The sequence below is a fragment of the Sturnira hondurensis genome, unplaced genomic scaffold, assembly GCF_014824575.4.
Source record: "Sturnira hondurensis isolate 20B ecotype Veracruz unplaced genomic scaffold, ASM1482457v3 Scaffold0016587, whole genome shotgun sequence".
NCBI lineage: Eukaryota > Metazoa > Chordata > Mammalia > Chiroptera > Phyllostomidae > Sturnira > Sturnira hondurensis.
The window spans coordinates 233,469-249,428 of record NW_028089218.1 but is presented as its reverse complement, the minus strand read 5'-3'; the positions used below and the strand labels follow the sequence as shown (position 1 = coordinate 249,428).

Sequence of the window (15,960 nt, the reverse complement as noted above, 5' to 3'; positions counted from 1 at the left end):
CAGCTGCAACATCAGCCCCCTGTTCTCCAGGGGTCCAGGTTTCCTTCTACCCGGGCAGCACTGTGTGAACTTCTCCTCCCAGCAGCTAGGTGATGGAGCTCCTAAAGCTGCAGACAAGTACAATGGAGATGGAGACAGCAGGAAGAAAGGGGTGGGGTGGCAAGAAGGTGAAGAAGCCTGGTGCTCTGTGTAAGGGGGGGGGGGGGTGTATCTGAGACAAGTACTCAGTTTGACTGAGGAAGAGGCATGGATGTTTTCTACTGTTTTATTTATGAAATGCTTATTAAACTGATATAAAGTTAGTGTCTGTCAGCAGGTTGGTGGAGGGATTCAGTATGCACCCTCTAGCCCTCCTCTCTGTGAGGGCTGAAGCCAGGAGTGGCTTCATCCTTCCCTCTACCTTTCAGCAATGGGCTGGGAGAGGCCCTGGGGCAGAGGAAGGGAAGGATGGGCAGTCTCGCCCCAGGCTTTCCTGGCAAGAGGCAGGTTTGCTTCTCCTCTGTAGCAGTGGTTTGAATTGGGCAGCAGGAAGGATGAACTTCTCTGGGACCCCCTCCTGTCTCACTACCCCAGGGGTGGGAGTGTCCTCTTTGGCTGCTTCTCATGAAAGGGTCCTCTGTCACTTCTCTCCTTCCCTTCAGAGATGCTGCCTCCCACAGGTCTCAAAAGGCGCTGCCCTCAGTCCTCAAGGTCAGGAGGCAGGGAGCCAGACTTCGAGCCCAGCAGCTAGGGACCTCTTCTGGCTGGAGGTGCAGCTATGTCCATACTTCTAGGGGTATCATGCCCTCCTTGCTACCCAGCGGGGGCAACAAAGACTCATCCTCCAGGAACTTGAGGGGAAAGTGTACCAGATGGCCCTGGACCTGGGTGAGCTCAGACTGGGCCAAGGGAGGGCTGACCCTGGCTAGGGGCTCCACGGTCACATATTCCCGGAGTGCCCTCAGAGAACGTATGGCATTGGATGGCAGGCAGCGGAAGATCTGGAGGGGGAGGAGGTATGGAAGCCAATAAGGTTTGGGGAGATCTTGCCAAGAGCCTAACCCAGCTGAACTGAACGCCCCCATCCTCACACCATCTCCCGGCACACCAACCCTGAGCCACTGAATCCTATGATATGACCCCAGACTCCCATGCCCCTTCTGGGGATGGTGGTGTGGTGTGGCTTCTCTCCATCCCACCCCGAACAGGATAATCCATGAAATCCCCTCTGGCCCACTCCCCTCAATGCCTACCTGCTCATAGATATTAGCATTGCTCTCAGCTGTATCGTGCCACAACTGAAAGAAGTCATCACAGACAGGGTCTCGGAGATCCAGATCTGGCCGGGCATCTGCCCCGAGAACCACGCTACAGGGGAAAGGGGTCCAAGCAGGGCTGGATTAAGGTCCTTAGAGAGCCTGAATACCAGGGAAGTTATACTGTGCCTACCCAGGTCATTCAGAATGGATGCAGTGCTAAATAATAAAATAGTGTCAATGAGTCCAACAGAGCCTTCATTTGTCTCTACTTTGGTGACTACTTTGATGCTTTAAAAATACACCAAGTTATTTTAAAAGTACTTTTCTCATTTTGGGGGTGTCTCTACCTTGCTGGCACCTCAAAGTTGAGTAGTCTGCCTACTGAGAAATCCAACACTATGTCTAAACAATTCTCCCACCTGCTCAACAGGCAGACCCTCCACCCCCACCCCTCCACCTCCCACCACACCATCTAGCACCCAAGCAGGCCTCTACCTACCTGAAGCAGTGTTTCCGCAAACTCAAGGCAAACCTGCCTGCCTGATATTCCATGCCATCCATGAGGGATGGCTCCATCTCTGTGTCTTCAATCAGCACGGCCAGCTCACTGTCCCGCTTTCCCAGAAGGCTCCGGTCATTGATGTTCGCAGAGCCTGGGGTTGATACAGAACACATTGTGTCTGCCTGAGGCCAGGGGACCCCTCCACCCCATCACCTCTACCAGAGCACATGCCTGTGAGCAACACACCTTCTTTGGCCTCCATCCCCAACTGGGCCTCAGTGGCAGTCATCCCACTGCCCCCGACTGGGTCCTGCTCCACCTCTCCCACCCTGCTCTTGCTGCCAGGGGCCCAGATCCAGCACTGACCGATGATGACCGTCCGGTCATCTGCAATGAGCATCTTGCTGTGAATATAGATGAGCTCTGAGACTGGGTGCTCACACAGCTCTCCATGGGTGCGCAGTCCACAGATAGACATATAGTCCCGCCACAGTGTACCCACTGTTAAGCAAAAAAGATGGGGAGGGGGAGTGAGGTGTGGGGTGCCCCGCAGTGCAGGGGAAGCCCTGTCCCACCCACCTCCTCATTTCAGAAGCCCTTTACAGCCTAGTCTATATACTTCTCTCCCTCCAGCGCTGACAGACCACCTGTGGTCTCAGGGTATTAGCCCCAGAAGCACACAGGTATAATAGACTCCTTCCCTTCACCTGAGTCTCCAGGTCCTCGATCTCCCCTTCCCCAGGGGTCCAGGGCTTGAGCCCCCAGACCCCAGAACTCACTGGCTGCTTTGAGGCGATGTAGGATTGAATGTTCCCCACGACACAGGGTCCTGAGGGAAAAGAACGAGTGAGAGAAATGAAGGCTGGAGGAGGGGGTGGGGATGTCAGGAGAGAGGCAGACCTCAAAAGTCTAGTGGGAAGGGGTTGGACTAGAACCAGGAGGGAGGCATGGGTGAATGGGGCCATGGAGACCCCATAAGTCACCTGTAGGTAAAGTGCAGAATGGCTTGGATGGAGTTACCACCCCCTGTGGAGATGTCACCCTCAAAACCTGGGAGCAGGGGCAGAAGCACGTAGACTCGGAAGCACTGCCCCTGTCTGGGGAAGGGGTAGAGTCAGAGGGGTGGTTTCTCCCCAAAGCCCCACCCCCCAGGTGGGCTTAAGTCACACCCACAATCTCCCACCTCCTGCCAATCCACCTTACTTGTGGGCCTTCAGGATTCTGTCCACAATCTCATCTCCCACCTTGTTCAGAACTGTCCGTCCATCTGAGCAGCTAATGAAGAACTGATTCTGGGGCAGGGACCAAAAAGGGAGGCATCAGCACCAGGTCCCTGGCCCTGGCCCTGCCCTCAGCTCTCAGCTGCCATCCTCATCTTCAGTCTAGGTCCCCATCCCAGACTTCTGCTTTTCACACCAACCCACAACAGTGATCCCGCTGACATCTGAAGTCTCCCTCCTGGGATACCTCCTCCATTTTCTTCCCTCCTCCCCCTGGTCAGACCTCAATGTAGAGGAAGTGCTGGCTCTCCCTGATGGTGTGCAGGTAGGCATTGAGGATGGAGTTCTCCGAAGTCCCTGCTGACCAGCGGTCCACTGACCGCAAGACCTGGGGCAACAGTAAATGTGATGTGGCTCCTGACCCCAGGAGGGCAGGAGTCTGGGGTACTCTAAGGTCAAGGAAAGTGGACTAAAGGGAGGAAGGACTTGGGGCAGGCTGAAATTGGGGTCTCACCTGCACAGTGGTGCACTGCCCCCCTGGGAGTGTGAAAGGGAGCTGGTTTGCAGTGCTGGTGGACTTGGGCAGCAGGTAAGGGTACATGGGTGTCTTGTACTTGGCCTTGGTAGTCTGAGGTGGAGGACCAGCAGAGTCAGTGGGAGGGGGCAAGCTTAGCCTGGCTCCCTCCCAATCTCGAGCACCAGCAGGAGGGAGTGAGCACCTTGGTGAAGTTCCAGCGCTGGATGAAGTGTCGGGCCAGGTCCCGGGCAGGTGGGCCATGGACAACCACCCCAACATCCCGCCATGGCATGCGGGGTGTGGTCTTTCTGTCAATGAAATCTGGGAGTACCAGAAGAGTCAGAAGAGAGGTCAGGGATAGTCTCTTGGGGACACATGAAGCAGAGAGGAGGAGCTGACCAAAGGGAAGTCTGCATTATCCTTGACCCAGCTTGCCCCTTTCTCAGTCCCAGCTCGGACTTTTGTCCCCTGCTCCCAGCCCTTGGGGATCCTCACCCTCAAAAGGCCGGTCCAGCTGCACCCAGTCCTTAATGTTAAGATTGCTGTAGTCCTTGCCCAGCCAGAACTGGCTGTGAGGGTGGTCTGGGATGGCTGGAGAGTCTGAGCACGGGATGGGAGGCTGTGAGGGGAACACACCCAAGCCGTGGGCAAGGGGAGGTCATGGGGGCCATACAGAGCCAGGGCCAAACAGAAGATAGGAACACTGAAGGGGTGTGAGACAGAGACACAGAGACCCAGAGAGTAAGAATGAAACAGTCTGATTTCCCAGCCCTCCCCTTCGGCTGCACTTCTTAGAGAAATTGGTGTGTGGGGGGAGAGTGGTTAGTGGAAATGGGAAAGGGACTGGGTCATTATATCTTAAAAGTGGTTCCAGGAGGGCCAAGGAACACTGAGTGTGGGCAGCGCTTGGAATGACTGAAAGGGAAAGGAAAGCTGAGAAGGGCTATGAATTTCAGTTAGCTGAGTTTGGCGAAGTTCAGCAAGGCCTTAGGGGGTTACCTCTGGGGCAGCTGATTCAGTAGAGTCTCCAAGGTCAGTCAGTCGGTAGTGCATATCATCCCAACGGCCATAGGCAAGATCCAGCCCTCCCACAAAGGCCACTACTTGGTCCACCACCAGGAGCTTCTCATGATGGGCCCACAGTGTCACATGGTCTGGGTGGCGCATCACCTGGAGCAAGCATGGAAGAGGTCATGAGGGTGGGCTTTGGTGAGAGATAGACAAGAGGGGATGTTGGTAGGACGATGGAAAGTTAGAAGGATAAGATGTTTAAGGAAAGGGAGGGTGAAGAAGATGGGGAAGTGTGGTGAGAAGGGCTGTAGTGTAGGAGGGGTCTCTGAGGCATGAGTTACCTTTATATTGGGGTGCAGCAGCATCAGTGCCCTCTTGCTATAGCCACTGTTGATGCTCAAGGCCAACTCCACTTCCTTAAACAGCAGTACAGACACACGGACACCCTCCTCCTGGTGGTGTGCAGGGTCTCAGATCCTAATGCTTCTCTCAGAATGGCCCCTTCCCACCTTGTCAAACCCTTCCCCTTGCTCAGGATTCCTGGATGTCCCTCCACCCAGCCTAGAGACTCAATGCTCTGCCACTTACACCCTGCATTGCGTTTTGTCACTTAGCAATGGGTGAGCAATCCACTCAGTCACTCATACACCTACAGATCTACCCAATTACCTACCATTATCTGTCCATCCATCTTCCCATTGACTCATCCCCTTACCTACTGCCCATCCAACTACCCACCCACCCTCCTACTAATCCACCTTTCCAAACTCATATCCTTCCACATATCTCCCTCTCCATTATTTACCCATCCCTTCACCTATCCACTCTCCATCATCCACTTATCTTTCCTCCCATCCATCAACACCTGTGGATGCCTCCAACATGGCAGGCACTGTGCCTTGTCCCAGAACTAGTGACATTAAGCAATCCAGTGAGAAATAGACATCGCACACCCAGGTAACACTATAAAGTGCAATGTATACCAGGAGGAAAGTCCATACCAGGTAGAAGAAGAGCATAAAGAGGGAGGTGTCAGTCCTCCTTAGAGAAGAGGAGGAGGTGATGCTTTGCTGGACCCTGAGGCAGGGTGGGCACATTTCCTCCTGCTGAAGCCTCAGATTCCTATGTTCCTCCATGATTTGGTCCCTTCTAAACAACCTCCACCCATAGGCAACCCCCACCACACCTCCCTTCCAGCCTGACCACTCTCCTCACCGCCTTCCTTTTGAGCATAATGTCCAATCTCCAGTCATCTGAATAAGCTGGACGCTTCAGGTAAATCTCAGGACTCAACCTGGGATTCGGGGGGTGAGAGGGTAAGCTAAGCCCCAGACAACTAGCCACTGCTTCCTCTCAGTTCTCTCCTGTGACCCATAAATTATTGTGTCATAGGCCCTTCCCGCCCCTTCTTGCTTGGGATTTTCCCCCGACTCACCACCAATCTGTGATGAAAATCTCCTCCTGAGCTCGCAGGATGGCATCTGCCACAGCAGCGAAGTAACCTGCCCCATTCACAAACCTGGGGGGAGGCCAAGCCAAGGAGGTCAGGGAAGTCAGAAGCCAGAAAGCTCTGGAGAGTGAAGACCAGAGGATAGTCATGGGTCAGAGGTGACAGCAGGGTCAAAGCTCAAGAGTGATCAGAGAAGTCAGATGGTATAAAATGTATCAAAGTGGAGTAAATTTGCTAGTATGAGCTAAATAAAATTAAAAATTAAAGAAGATTACAAACTAAAGAAAATGACTAAAGACTGGGAAGATTAACATATCACATGTAAAGACTTCCAACAGATCATATAAACCAACCGAAAAGTGAACAGAGAATAAGAACTGACAGTTCACAGAGGAAATTAAATGGTCAATCATAAGGAAAGATGTTCAATTTCACTAGTAAATAAGAAAACTGATGTAAAATTAAATAACTTTCACTGGATTGACAAAAATTAAAATCGGGAGCATTCAATGCTAGCGTAACAGGAAGTGGGTATTCTCATAGACTATGAGTATGTTGTTCATAACCCTTTCAGATGACAATTTGGCAGTATTAATCAGAATATTAAATGTACATATCCTTTAATACCATTAAATACACATAGTAATTCCACTCCTAGGAATATATCCTATTAAGTGCTTAGGCAAAGATTATGTTCATTACGGCATTGTTTATAAGCGTGAAAAACAGGCCCTGGCTGGTGTGGCTCAGTGGATTGAGTGCCAGCCTGAGAACTGGAAGATGGCCGGTTTGATTCCCAGTCAGGGCACATGTCTGGGTTGTGGGCCAAGGCCCCAGATGGGGGCATGTGAGAGGCAGCCAATTAATGTTTCTCTTGCACACTGATGTTTTCCTCCCTCTCCTTCTTTCTCCCTTACCCTCTCTCTGAAAATAAATAAATAACATCTTCAAAAAACACAAGAGTGAAAAATGGGGGAAAAAAGTAAAAAACGGGAAGTAACTTATATGCCTAATCTCTAATACACGTATTAAGTGAAAAATATGCTACAGAAGAGCACAGGACCTCATTTACATTAAAACAAAAAGTAACACACAAGCTGGAAAAAATCTGGGAGGATAAATTTCTAACTGTTGCCAGGGTTACTTCTGAGGTGAGAAAACGGATTGTTGGGAGGGACTACAGGGAAGAAGTAAAGGCTGGGGATAAAGGGAATAAAGGATTGTGCAATGAGTGGGACTTCGTTTCCATGCTTTCTGACTTTTTAATAACATTCTAGGATGATGGTTAAGAGCAGGGTCTTAACCCAGACTGCCTGAGTTTGAATCCTGGTTCCACTGTTTACAAGTTATGTGACCCTGGGTGAGTGACTTAACTACTTCTTGCCTCTGTTTCCTCACCTGTAAAATGGGGATAACTATACCAGCCTTGTAGGGTTGGTGTGAACATTCAATAAGTTAATACATATAAAACAATAAGAATAGTTCCTGGCACATAATACGTGCTACTTAAGTACATATTAGCTATCATTATTCTTTTTTTTTATTTTTTAAACATTTTTTTTATTTATCTTTAGAGGGGAAGGAGAGAGGGAGAGAAACATTAATGTATGGTTGCCTTTTGTGCGTCCCCTGATGGTAGTTAGCCTGCAAGGAACCAGCCTGCAACCCAGGCATGTGCCCTGACTGGGAATCGAACCGCGATCGTCTGGTTCGCAGGCCCGCACTCAGTCCACTGAGCTACACCAGCCAGGGCCTAGCTATCATTATTCTTATGTTAAAAACATCTCAACATCACCTTTCATGACTCCCCCGCTGCCTATCATAAAAGTCAACCTCCTGCCCTGGCTGGTGTAGCTCAGTGGATTGGGCACGGGCCTGAGAACTAGACAATCACGGTTCAATTCCCAATCAGGGCACATGCCTGGGTTGCAGGCCAGTTTCCTGCAGGGGACACACCAGAAGCAACCATACATTGATATTTCTCTCCCTCTCTCCTTCCCTTCCTCTCTAAAGATAAATAAATAAAATCTTTAAAAAAAAAGTCAACCTCCTCATCTTCATATGAGGGGACAGATCAGGGGCTGCCGATTCCCAGACTCTTCTCTGGTTACTCCTCACTCTGCAACAACAGTCAGACCTGTGGTTCCCAAACACACCAGGCTATTTCTAGCTTCTGTGCATGGACTGCCCTTTTCCATTTTCTTTATCTTGCCTTCTGGAAGCCCAGTCCTGACATTCCCACAGTGCGGCAGATGCCGCTCCTCTGTGGTTGTACCTGTATCTACCACCAGCATGGCGGGCGTGCTCCCATTGTTTCATGACTGAATCATTGACTGGACTGTGTCTTACTCCTGCCACTGGATATGGCATAGAGTCATGCTTAGAAAATGCCTATTAAATGAAACGGACAAATTGGAGATCTCTGTGAGGAGATCATAGAGAACACAAAGTCTGGTCAGTAAAAGTGGATTCAAAAGACCACGGGAGGTCAGATTATTCAGGAATCAGAGCAGATTATCAAGTTTGAGCGTGAGAAACATCAGAGAAGAATCAGAGAGAACAGTGTGGTAAAAGAGGCCAGGGGGCCAGGGAGCTTCAAGAAATCAAAGGGGAAGGTTATTGAGGTCAAAGGAGATAAAAGACAATCAAGGACTCAGTCAACACCAAGGGGGTCGAGAAGGCCACGGACAAGCGCAGAAGGGACGCCAGTGTCTTACCACCGTGCCAAAGTCCCAGGCCGGGGCGGAGCATAGCTGTCATGCCGGTGCAGCTGCAGGAAATCTCTGCCTGGGCCCTGGGCCAACTCAGTGATTTCCTGGCCCCACCACCTCGCCTGCCGGTAGCTGCTGCACTTGAGAATCAGCGACCTAGACAGCATGATGAAATGGACCACAGGCCTCACATATGGTACCTCTGGCCTGGCCCAGAAGCGTCTTCACTTCAGCCATCACCTCCTTCCCACTTTCTCCCTTAGTCCCTACATCATGACTCCATAGGGACAGGGTACGTATCTGCCTTTTTCATATCCAGGTTCTTCTCACCTAGTGTTGTGGCAGGCACTCACTCAGGTTTGTTAAATGAATACATGAGTGAATGGAGTGCATTTCTTTTCCACCAAGGGTCCCTCCCCCATGCTTCTACTCAGCCCCTTTCTCTGGGCCTGGATTCTAAGAGCAGTCCCAAGCATCTGGTGAGAATAGCTCCCTGGTTCCAAATCATGGCCAATTCCAAATAATGGCCAAATCATGGAAAGGCCTTCCCTCCTTCCATGAGCTCTTCCACGAAACTCCCCTCGGGGCCTGAGGCTGGCAATGTACTCCCCAGGTATTTGTCACACAAGGGAGGTCTTACCTGTGGGAGGTGTCGATCCGGACGCCGTACCGCGTCTCCGTGTTCCTTTTCCCCACCTGCACCTCAAAGCCAGGGTCAAAGAGTTGAACAAAGGAGATGGCACCAGTCTCGAGGCACATGTACAGCAGGAAGGAGTCCTTCACCACCAGCCACCTGGAGCAGAAGGTCTCCATCTGTTCCTCCCTGCCCTTGGGATCTCCTTCCACCCCCACTCAGAGCCCAGCTGCCCAACTCCAGACCTCACCTCTTGGACCAACGATAGCAAACTTGGTCTCGGCCACAGCAGGTAAGGCCAGGAACACGGTGGCCACCAGAGCGCTTCCGGATCACCCCTTCCCTGTGGGAAAAATCAGGAACAGATGCTGGATGGGGAATCCAGATCCCCTAGCCCACTCTTCACTGTACTCCCCATTCTCCAGCAGGGAGAGATTCAGAAGTTTACAGACACCTAGGTGAGGAGTGTCAGACACTTACAGTCCTTTGGATCCAAGGTCTGGGATAAAGGACAGCTGACTGACTTCCAGGAACTCTGTCTGCAGAAGAAAACAAAGGCTCAGAGGACAGACTCTGGCTTTCAGCCCCTCAGACCCTATTGACCCCAGTCCTCTGCTCCTTGGGGGTCTGATTATCCTGCTCCACCTAAGGAGACCTGGGCAACCAGCCCCTGAATCTTACCATGGCACGGTAGTTGCGGTAGAAAGACATGGTCAGGAGGCGGTTGAGGTAATTCTCCAAGTATTTCTGAAGTAGAAATGGGAGATAGAGACAGATAGGACCAGAACCATTTACACACCAACACCTTCCCGAAGGTGTCCAGTTGCACCTGTTTGCTGGATGCATGTCTGGTGGAGCCCTCAGGACCTGCTCGAGGTAGAGAAGGCATCTCTCTGTCGGCTTCCTCTGGGGCTGGAGAATAGGGAACAGCAAAGCTGTGGAAAGGAAGGGGTGAGGGTCAAGAAAGAGCTGGGCAACTCAGGGCCTGGATTCCTGAAGCACTGGAGATGGGGCCTTGGAGAAAGGGAGGAGACCTGGAGGCTGACAGAAGGAGGGCCCCCTATGCCAAGAACAGAGACAAGAAATGGGGGTGGCTACCAAGGGCATTTTGGGCATCCAACCCGGCTGGGATACTGGCACAGAACCGTGGACAGAGAGAGCTAAGCAGGGAAGGTTTCCTGATAACCAGGACCAGAGGAGGGAGCCCAGTAGACAGAGTTGTGGGAGGAAAAGTATCTCGAGGAGGAAAGGTTGGGGCCAGGGGTGAGACAGCAGAAGACCTAACCGGGGCCTGGGACAATAACAACTCATGCTGCCACAGGGTGAGCTGAACCTGTCCTTCACAGGAAGCAGTCTGATTCTCCCTCACCGAGCCAGAGGGAGCAGGCTCATCAAGACTTTGTGTCTCAAGAGGTCCCGGTGTAGCTCCTGGAAATGACGAAACTTCTTCTTGGTTGTCCAGGTAAAGTCACCATGAGTCAAGCGGACAGAATACAGAGTGCAGGTTCCCACCTGGGGGGTTGAGGAACTGAATGGATGTTCTCTGGTTGGGTCACAGCCCCCAACTCTAGCCAGTCCTCCCTTAACACCTGCCCCTTGGTGCCAACCCAGCTACCTTGGATCCACTGGTATATCTTTCAGTGCCCACCACCTGGGCTGTGACAGGAACCCCAGGAGCAAACACCAAGGGGTGCATTTTCAGAGTCTGAAGGTCATAGATGGCCAGGAAGGGGTGCATTCGGTCAGCTAAGGAAAGAAAGTGCAAGAGTGTAGACTCCAGGAGGTCTGGGCTCCCTCCTCCTCCTCTCCCTGAGGGTCATCCTCCCCGTATACCTGGGTCCTCTCCCTCTCTCAGAGTATCCACTTCATCCGACTCCATCTGTAACTGGCTGGAGTCCAGGTCGCCCCCAGAAAGGAAGAGGCTTTCTGGGTTAGCCGTCATTCTAGGAATATGGGAAAGCCTTAGAGAAATGATCTACCCTGTAGGACTCTGCTCTCTATCCTACCCCCACGCGTCTTCATTGCTCTCAGTTCCACCTCTTACCCATGGGCCTAGCTCCTGATAATTCCCACTTTCTCTCGGATTATGGCCCCAGCATCAGCAACGCCCCGCCAACTTGCCTCTAACCTCCATCCCCTACCTCGGTCCTTCATCCAGAACCCCTGAACCCTGCCTCCCGTCCCCTAATCAGGGGCACGCAGCCAGATAACCCCAGCCAGGCCCGGATGTCTCTGAACTGGGGCAGAGCAGAAGCCCAGGAAAGGGGACCCGGGGTCGCAAGGGGCTGGGAAGAACCGGGACTCAAACTAGGCCAGGCCGGCTGGGAACGGTGGTCCATGCGGAAAAGAGGAAGTTACGCGCTCCCCGCCTGGGAGGGAAACCCCAAAATCAGAGCGTGCAGCTGAGTCAGGAGGCCCCGCAGCCCCGGCTCATTCCAGACCCCGCCCGACTTCCTGGGCCCGGGCCCTTCGCGGAGCCCCCTCCCCTGTCCCCTCACCCTGGCAGCCCGGGCCAGCTTCGCCGCTGGGGAGTCGTGCAGATGGATCGCAGAAGAGCCGGAGCGGGAGCCCACACCCCAGCGAGCCGGGGCGGAGCGGAGCTCAGGGCCTGCCCTCGGGGGCGGGACGGCCCCCGCCTCACCTCCGCGGGATTTCGTCTGTTCCGTCCCGCCCCCGCCGCCCGCAGTCCAGCCGGCTCCACCACCCGGCGCACCGCCTGTGGCCTGGGGTTCGCCTCCTGCGCGGTGGGTCTGCGCGGTCCTGGGGCCAGCTCCGTCAGCCAGTCCGTCTGTCGGTCCCGCGCCGTCGGTCCAGTTGTGCCCTGCTGCCTCCTTGTGGGCGCTCGACGCCGCGCACTTTCCCCGGCCTTGACGCGGTCCCCGGACCCTTTCCGGCCCCTCTCGAGACCAGCCTCCGTGGTGGGGACTTGCGGGTGCTCCCTTCCAGAGCAGGCAGTGAACCACTCCGGTCTTGTTTTGGCCAGCGTTTTTAGGTGGCAGGAACGGTGAAAGTTCCGAGGGATGGTGGCCATAAATTCATGAACGTGCGCAAGCTTGCATTCTTTTATTCATTCAATATACATTGCGCCCTTGCTCCGTGCCAGACGTGAAGAGTGCAGTAGTGAACAAGACAGCCACGGAACCCGCTGTCCCAAAACTTACAGGCTAGAGGGAAACAAGGACACTTTCAGGTTGTGAAGGACAATGTAATTTTTTTAAAAGTAAAGCATATTTCTTTATCTCTTCTTTGGATAGATAGTTGGGCTGTTTCTAGTTTTTGTCTATTGTGAATATCAAACGCCTCTAACATTCCTGTATAAGTCCTTGTGTGATTATATGTTTTCATTTCTCTGGGGTAAATAACTAGGATTGGAGTTGCTGGGTCGTATAATAACTGTGCTTCGTCTTTGTAACAAACTGCCAAACTGTTACAAAACAGTTGTTTCATCTTTCATTTTCAGTTGTTCCACGAATGGCCAACATTTGATACTGTCGTTTGAGCTTTATGGTGCTAGCCATTCTAATAAGTAAAGTCGTCCATCCCTGTAGTTTTATTTGTATTTCACTGATTATTGATGATGTTGAGCATGTTTCTTATGCTTATTAGCCATTTGTAGATCTTTTGTAAAGTGTTCAAATATTTTGCTAAGTTTTTAAAAACCATGTTATTTGTCTTATTGAATTGTAAGTGTTCTTTATATATATATTTGGATACAATTCCTTTATCTGATATATTTATTGCAAATATTTTCTTCCAGAATGTGGTTTGTCCTTTTAAAATAATAGTACTTTTTGAGGAGAAGTTTTTGATTTTGATTAACTTATGGTGTATAGGCTTTATTACCCAACAATAAAAGTGAATAAAATATAAAATAGTGCAGTCATCTTGGAAAATAGTTCCTTAAAATGTTAAGCATAGAGTTACCATGTGGCCCACTAATTCCACTTTTAGGCACATACCCAAGAGAACTGAAAACATGTCCATGCAAAAACTTGTACAGGGATGTCCATAGTAGCATTATTCAATTAGCTAAAAAGTAGAAACATCCAAATGTCTATCGACTGATGAATAGATGCACAAAATGTAGTTTAATCTCAACAATAGAATATTATTCAGCCATAAAAAAGAATAATGTACTGCTAAGCTGAAATGTAGAAGAACCTTGAAAACATGCTAAGTTAAAGAGAAGCCAGACACAAAGGACCATATTCTCTATGATTTCATTTATATGAAATGTCCAGAATAAGTAAGTCCATAGAGACAGAAAGTGGATTAGTGGTTGCCAATAGCAGAGGAGGACGAGGGAGGGACTGCTAATGGGTACAGACTTTCTTTTGAGGGTCTGAATATATTATGAATTGGTTGTGATGGTTACACAGCTCTGTAAATACAGTAAAAACCATTGAATTATATACTTTAAAATGGTGAATTTTTTAAAAAGACTTTATTTATTTATCTTTAGAGGGGAAGGGAAGGAGAGAAATATCCATGTATGGTTGCCTCTCATGAGTACCCTCCTGGGAACTGGCCTGCAACCCAGGCATGTGCCCTGACTGGGAATCAAACCGCGATCACGTGATTCACAGGCCCGCGCTCAATCCACTGAGCTACACCAGCCAGGGCTAAAATGGTGAATTTTTTATTTCATAAAGTTTTATTTTTCAAAATGTACAGCTGGTGGGATGTGTTGTTAATGCATCTTCATCAGCAGCTGGGACCCCCACCCTTGGTGTTTCTGGTGTAAATTACTTGAGCTCTGTGCTCTGAAACTGGTTGAATAAGTCCTTTACAAAGAAGCTCTTGAGGGGCTGCCATGGCCAGGGTACCGTGGATCTTCAGTCTCTGAGACAACAGCTGGGCTTATAAATGTATGTTAATAGTTGGGAAATTCCTTATGGAGTTTGCCGTATGCTGCTTTGTTAAATAAGACTAGGTTATTGAGCTTGTCCTCCGCTTTGCCTTTGGACCGCTTCTTTTTGGCCTTACCCCCAGATTTGTTCACTGGGTCTTTGTCTTTCTCGGCTGACTGTCAGGCACCTTCTTGTCCCCGTTGGCGCCATAGGGAAGCTCCAGGGCAGCTGCTGCCACCACAGCCTTGTAAGGGTGTTGGACAAAAGGTTAAAAGTGTGAATTTTATGATGTGTGAATTATCCCTTAATAAAGCCATTAATACAAAAAAAGCCTGTTAATATATGCAACATGGGTGAATTTAAAAACCATTATGCTGAAAGTATTACAAAAGAGTAATACTACATAGTTCCATTTATATAGTAATACTATATAGTTACATTTATATTAAGTTCTGAAATGGGGAAAACCAACCTAGAGTGGTGGAAATCCGATCAGTAGTTGCCTGTGGCAGGGAGTGGGGAAGAGATTGACTGTAAAGGGGCACATAAAGGGACTTGGTGACGGAAATGTCCTATATCTTGACTAGGGTGGTGATCACGTGGATATATACACTTGTCAAAACTCATAGGATTGTACACTAGGATGTGTGCATTAAATTATGTGTAAATTTTTACTGGTATGGCTCAGTGAATTGAGCGCTGGCCCGAGAACCAAAAGGTGATCGGTTCAATTCCCTGTCAGGGCACATGCCTGGGTTTAGGGTCAGGACCCCAGTTGGGGGAGAACCAGAGGCAATCACACATTGATGTTTCTCTCCCTCTCTTTCCCCCTCCCTTCCCCTCTCCCTGAAAATAAACAAATAAAATCTTAAAACACAACAACGACTTCTGTCTAAGGCAATGTAGTCGGCAGTGCTTCCCAACTTTCTCACCTTCATCAGTGCACCCTCAGTGAATAATAGTACCCAGCTCTACTAGAGGACATTTACTGTCCTTGGTTAGGGTGCTCTGGACCTGAGGCCCCCAGCCCAGGCAGGCTCTGGCCACCTCCCCAGACCTGGCTGAGGGCATCAGTGCCTGGCTGGGACATGCTGGGGAAGCTCAGTGTGGTGGCAGAGTGGACTCTGGGGTCAGACTGTTGAGAATGCATGGGAATTCCTGCCCTGCTGATAACTGCCTGTGTGACTCTGGGCAAGTTACCTAACCTCTCAGGGCCTCTGTTCCTCATCTGTGGAATCAGGATAGTAACAACACTTGCCTCAAAGGGTTGTTGCTGAGATGAAATGAAATCAGGCACAAGTCCCTGGAACCTACTTGGCACAGGGTAATTAATCAATTATGATTATCTTCATAAAAGGGGACAAGAGCCAGCAGACCATTTAATGAGAACATAATATTTCCCTGACTAGTAAAGTTGCTTGTTCTAACAAAAAATAAACTACTTCTCAAAATTTTACATCTTGGGAATTCTAAAACCTCCTTTGAAAATATGAACGAACCCCCAGCAGTGTGTAGGCTGCCACCAAGTTGTCCAGCATGGCTGTAGTGAATTTTCACTGTACCTGTCTGTCCCATCACCTCTGTGTCTGTCTCTGTACTGCCAGCTGTTCCATGAGGTGTAAGAGTGCCCCCAGCCCTGGCTGGTGTGGCTCTGTGGATTGAGCGCCAGCCTGTGGACTGAAAAGAGTGCCCCCAAATTAAGAGGGCACGAAAGGATAGGTGTTCAAGAGTAGTATCCCTCCACCCTCTTCTCCCCCTTCCATCTCCTGGCGCCTATAATCACCAGGCGGTCTGAGGCTAAGTGGTAGTTTTGCCCACAGTGGGGGG

At 50.4% G+C, this 15,960-nt stretch overlaps 1 protein-coding gene across 3 annotated transcripts; it reads right to left on the bottom strand.

The window, feature by feature from the left end:
• Positions 1-251: 251 nt before the first annotated feature.
• On the bottom strand, positions 252-11,952 carry PLD2 (phospholipase D2). Of its 3 annotated transcripts, none has more exons than XM_037066217.1 (25): positions 11,925-11,952; positions 11,117-11,226; positions 10,899-11,029; positions 10,653-10,795; positions 10,113-10,218; positions 9,965-10,030; positions 9,764-9,822; positions 9,534-9,626; positions 9,290-9,442; positions 8,656-8,805; positions 5,924-6,007; positions 5,704-5,782; positions 4,830-4,940; positions 4,477-4,647; positions 3,973-4,096; positions 3,680-3,798; positions 3,475-3,588; positions 3,244-3,348; positions 2,944-3,032; positions 2,724-2,837; positions 2,520-2,569; positions 2,107-2,241; positions 1,738-1,891; positions 1,233-1,347; positions 252-980 (listed from the first exon to the last, which is right to left on the bottom strand). In XM_037066217.1, the coding sequence occupies exons 2-25, from the start codon at positions 11,223-11,225 to the stop codon at positions 756-758; spliced, it is 2,799 nt and encodes a 932-aa protein (XP_036922112.1). In that variant the 5' UTR covers position 11,226; positions 11,925-11,952; the 3' UTR covers positions 252-755. The 3 variants fall into 3 exon arrangements, with proteins under 3 accessions (XP_036922112.1, XP_036922111.1, XP_036922113.1); XM_037066216.1 differs by lacking the exon at positions 11,925-11,952 and adding an exon at positions 11,782-11,902; XM_037066218.1 differs by lacking the exons at positions 11,117-11,226; positions 11,925-11,952 and having other exon boundaries at positions 10,653-10,811; positions 10,899-10,978.
• Positions 11,953-15,960: the final 4,008 nt, after the last annotated feature.

Coding starts and splice junctions, on each gene's coding strand:
- PLD2 (XM_037066217.1), bottom strand. CDS start 11,225: ATGACGGCTAACCCAGAAAGCCTCTTCCTTTCTGGGGGCGACCTGGAC. Junction 11,030..11,116: donor GAGAGAGGGAGAGGACCCAG/GTATACGGGGAG, acceptor TTCTTTCCTTAG/CTGACCGAATGCACCCCTTC. Junction 9,823..9,964: donor ACCGCAACTACCGTGCCATG/GTAAGATTCAGG, acceptor TTTCTTCTGCAG/ACAGAGTTCCTGGAAGTCAG.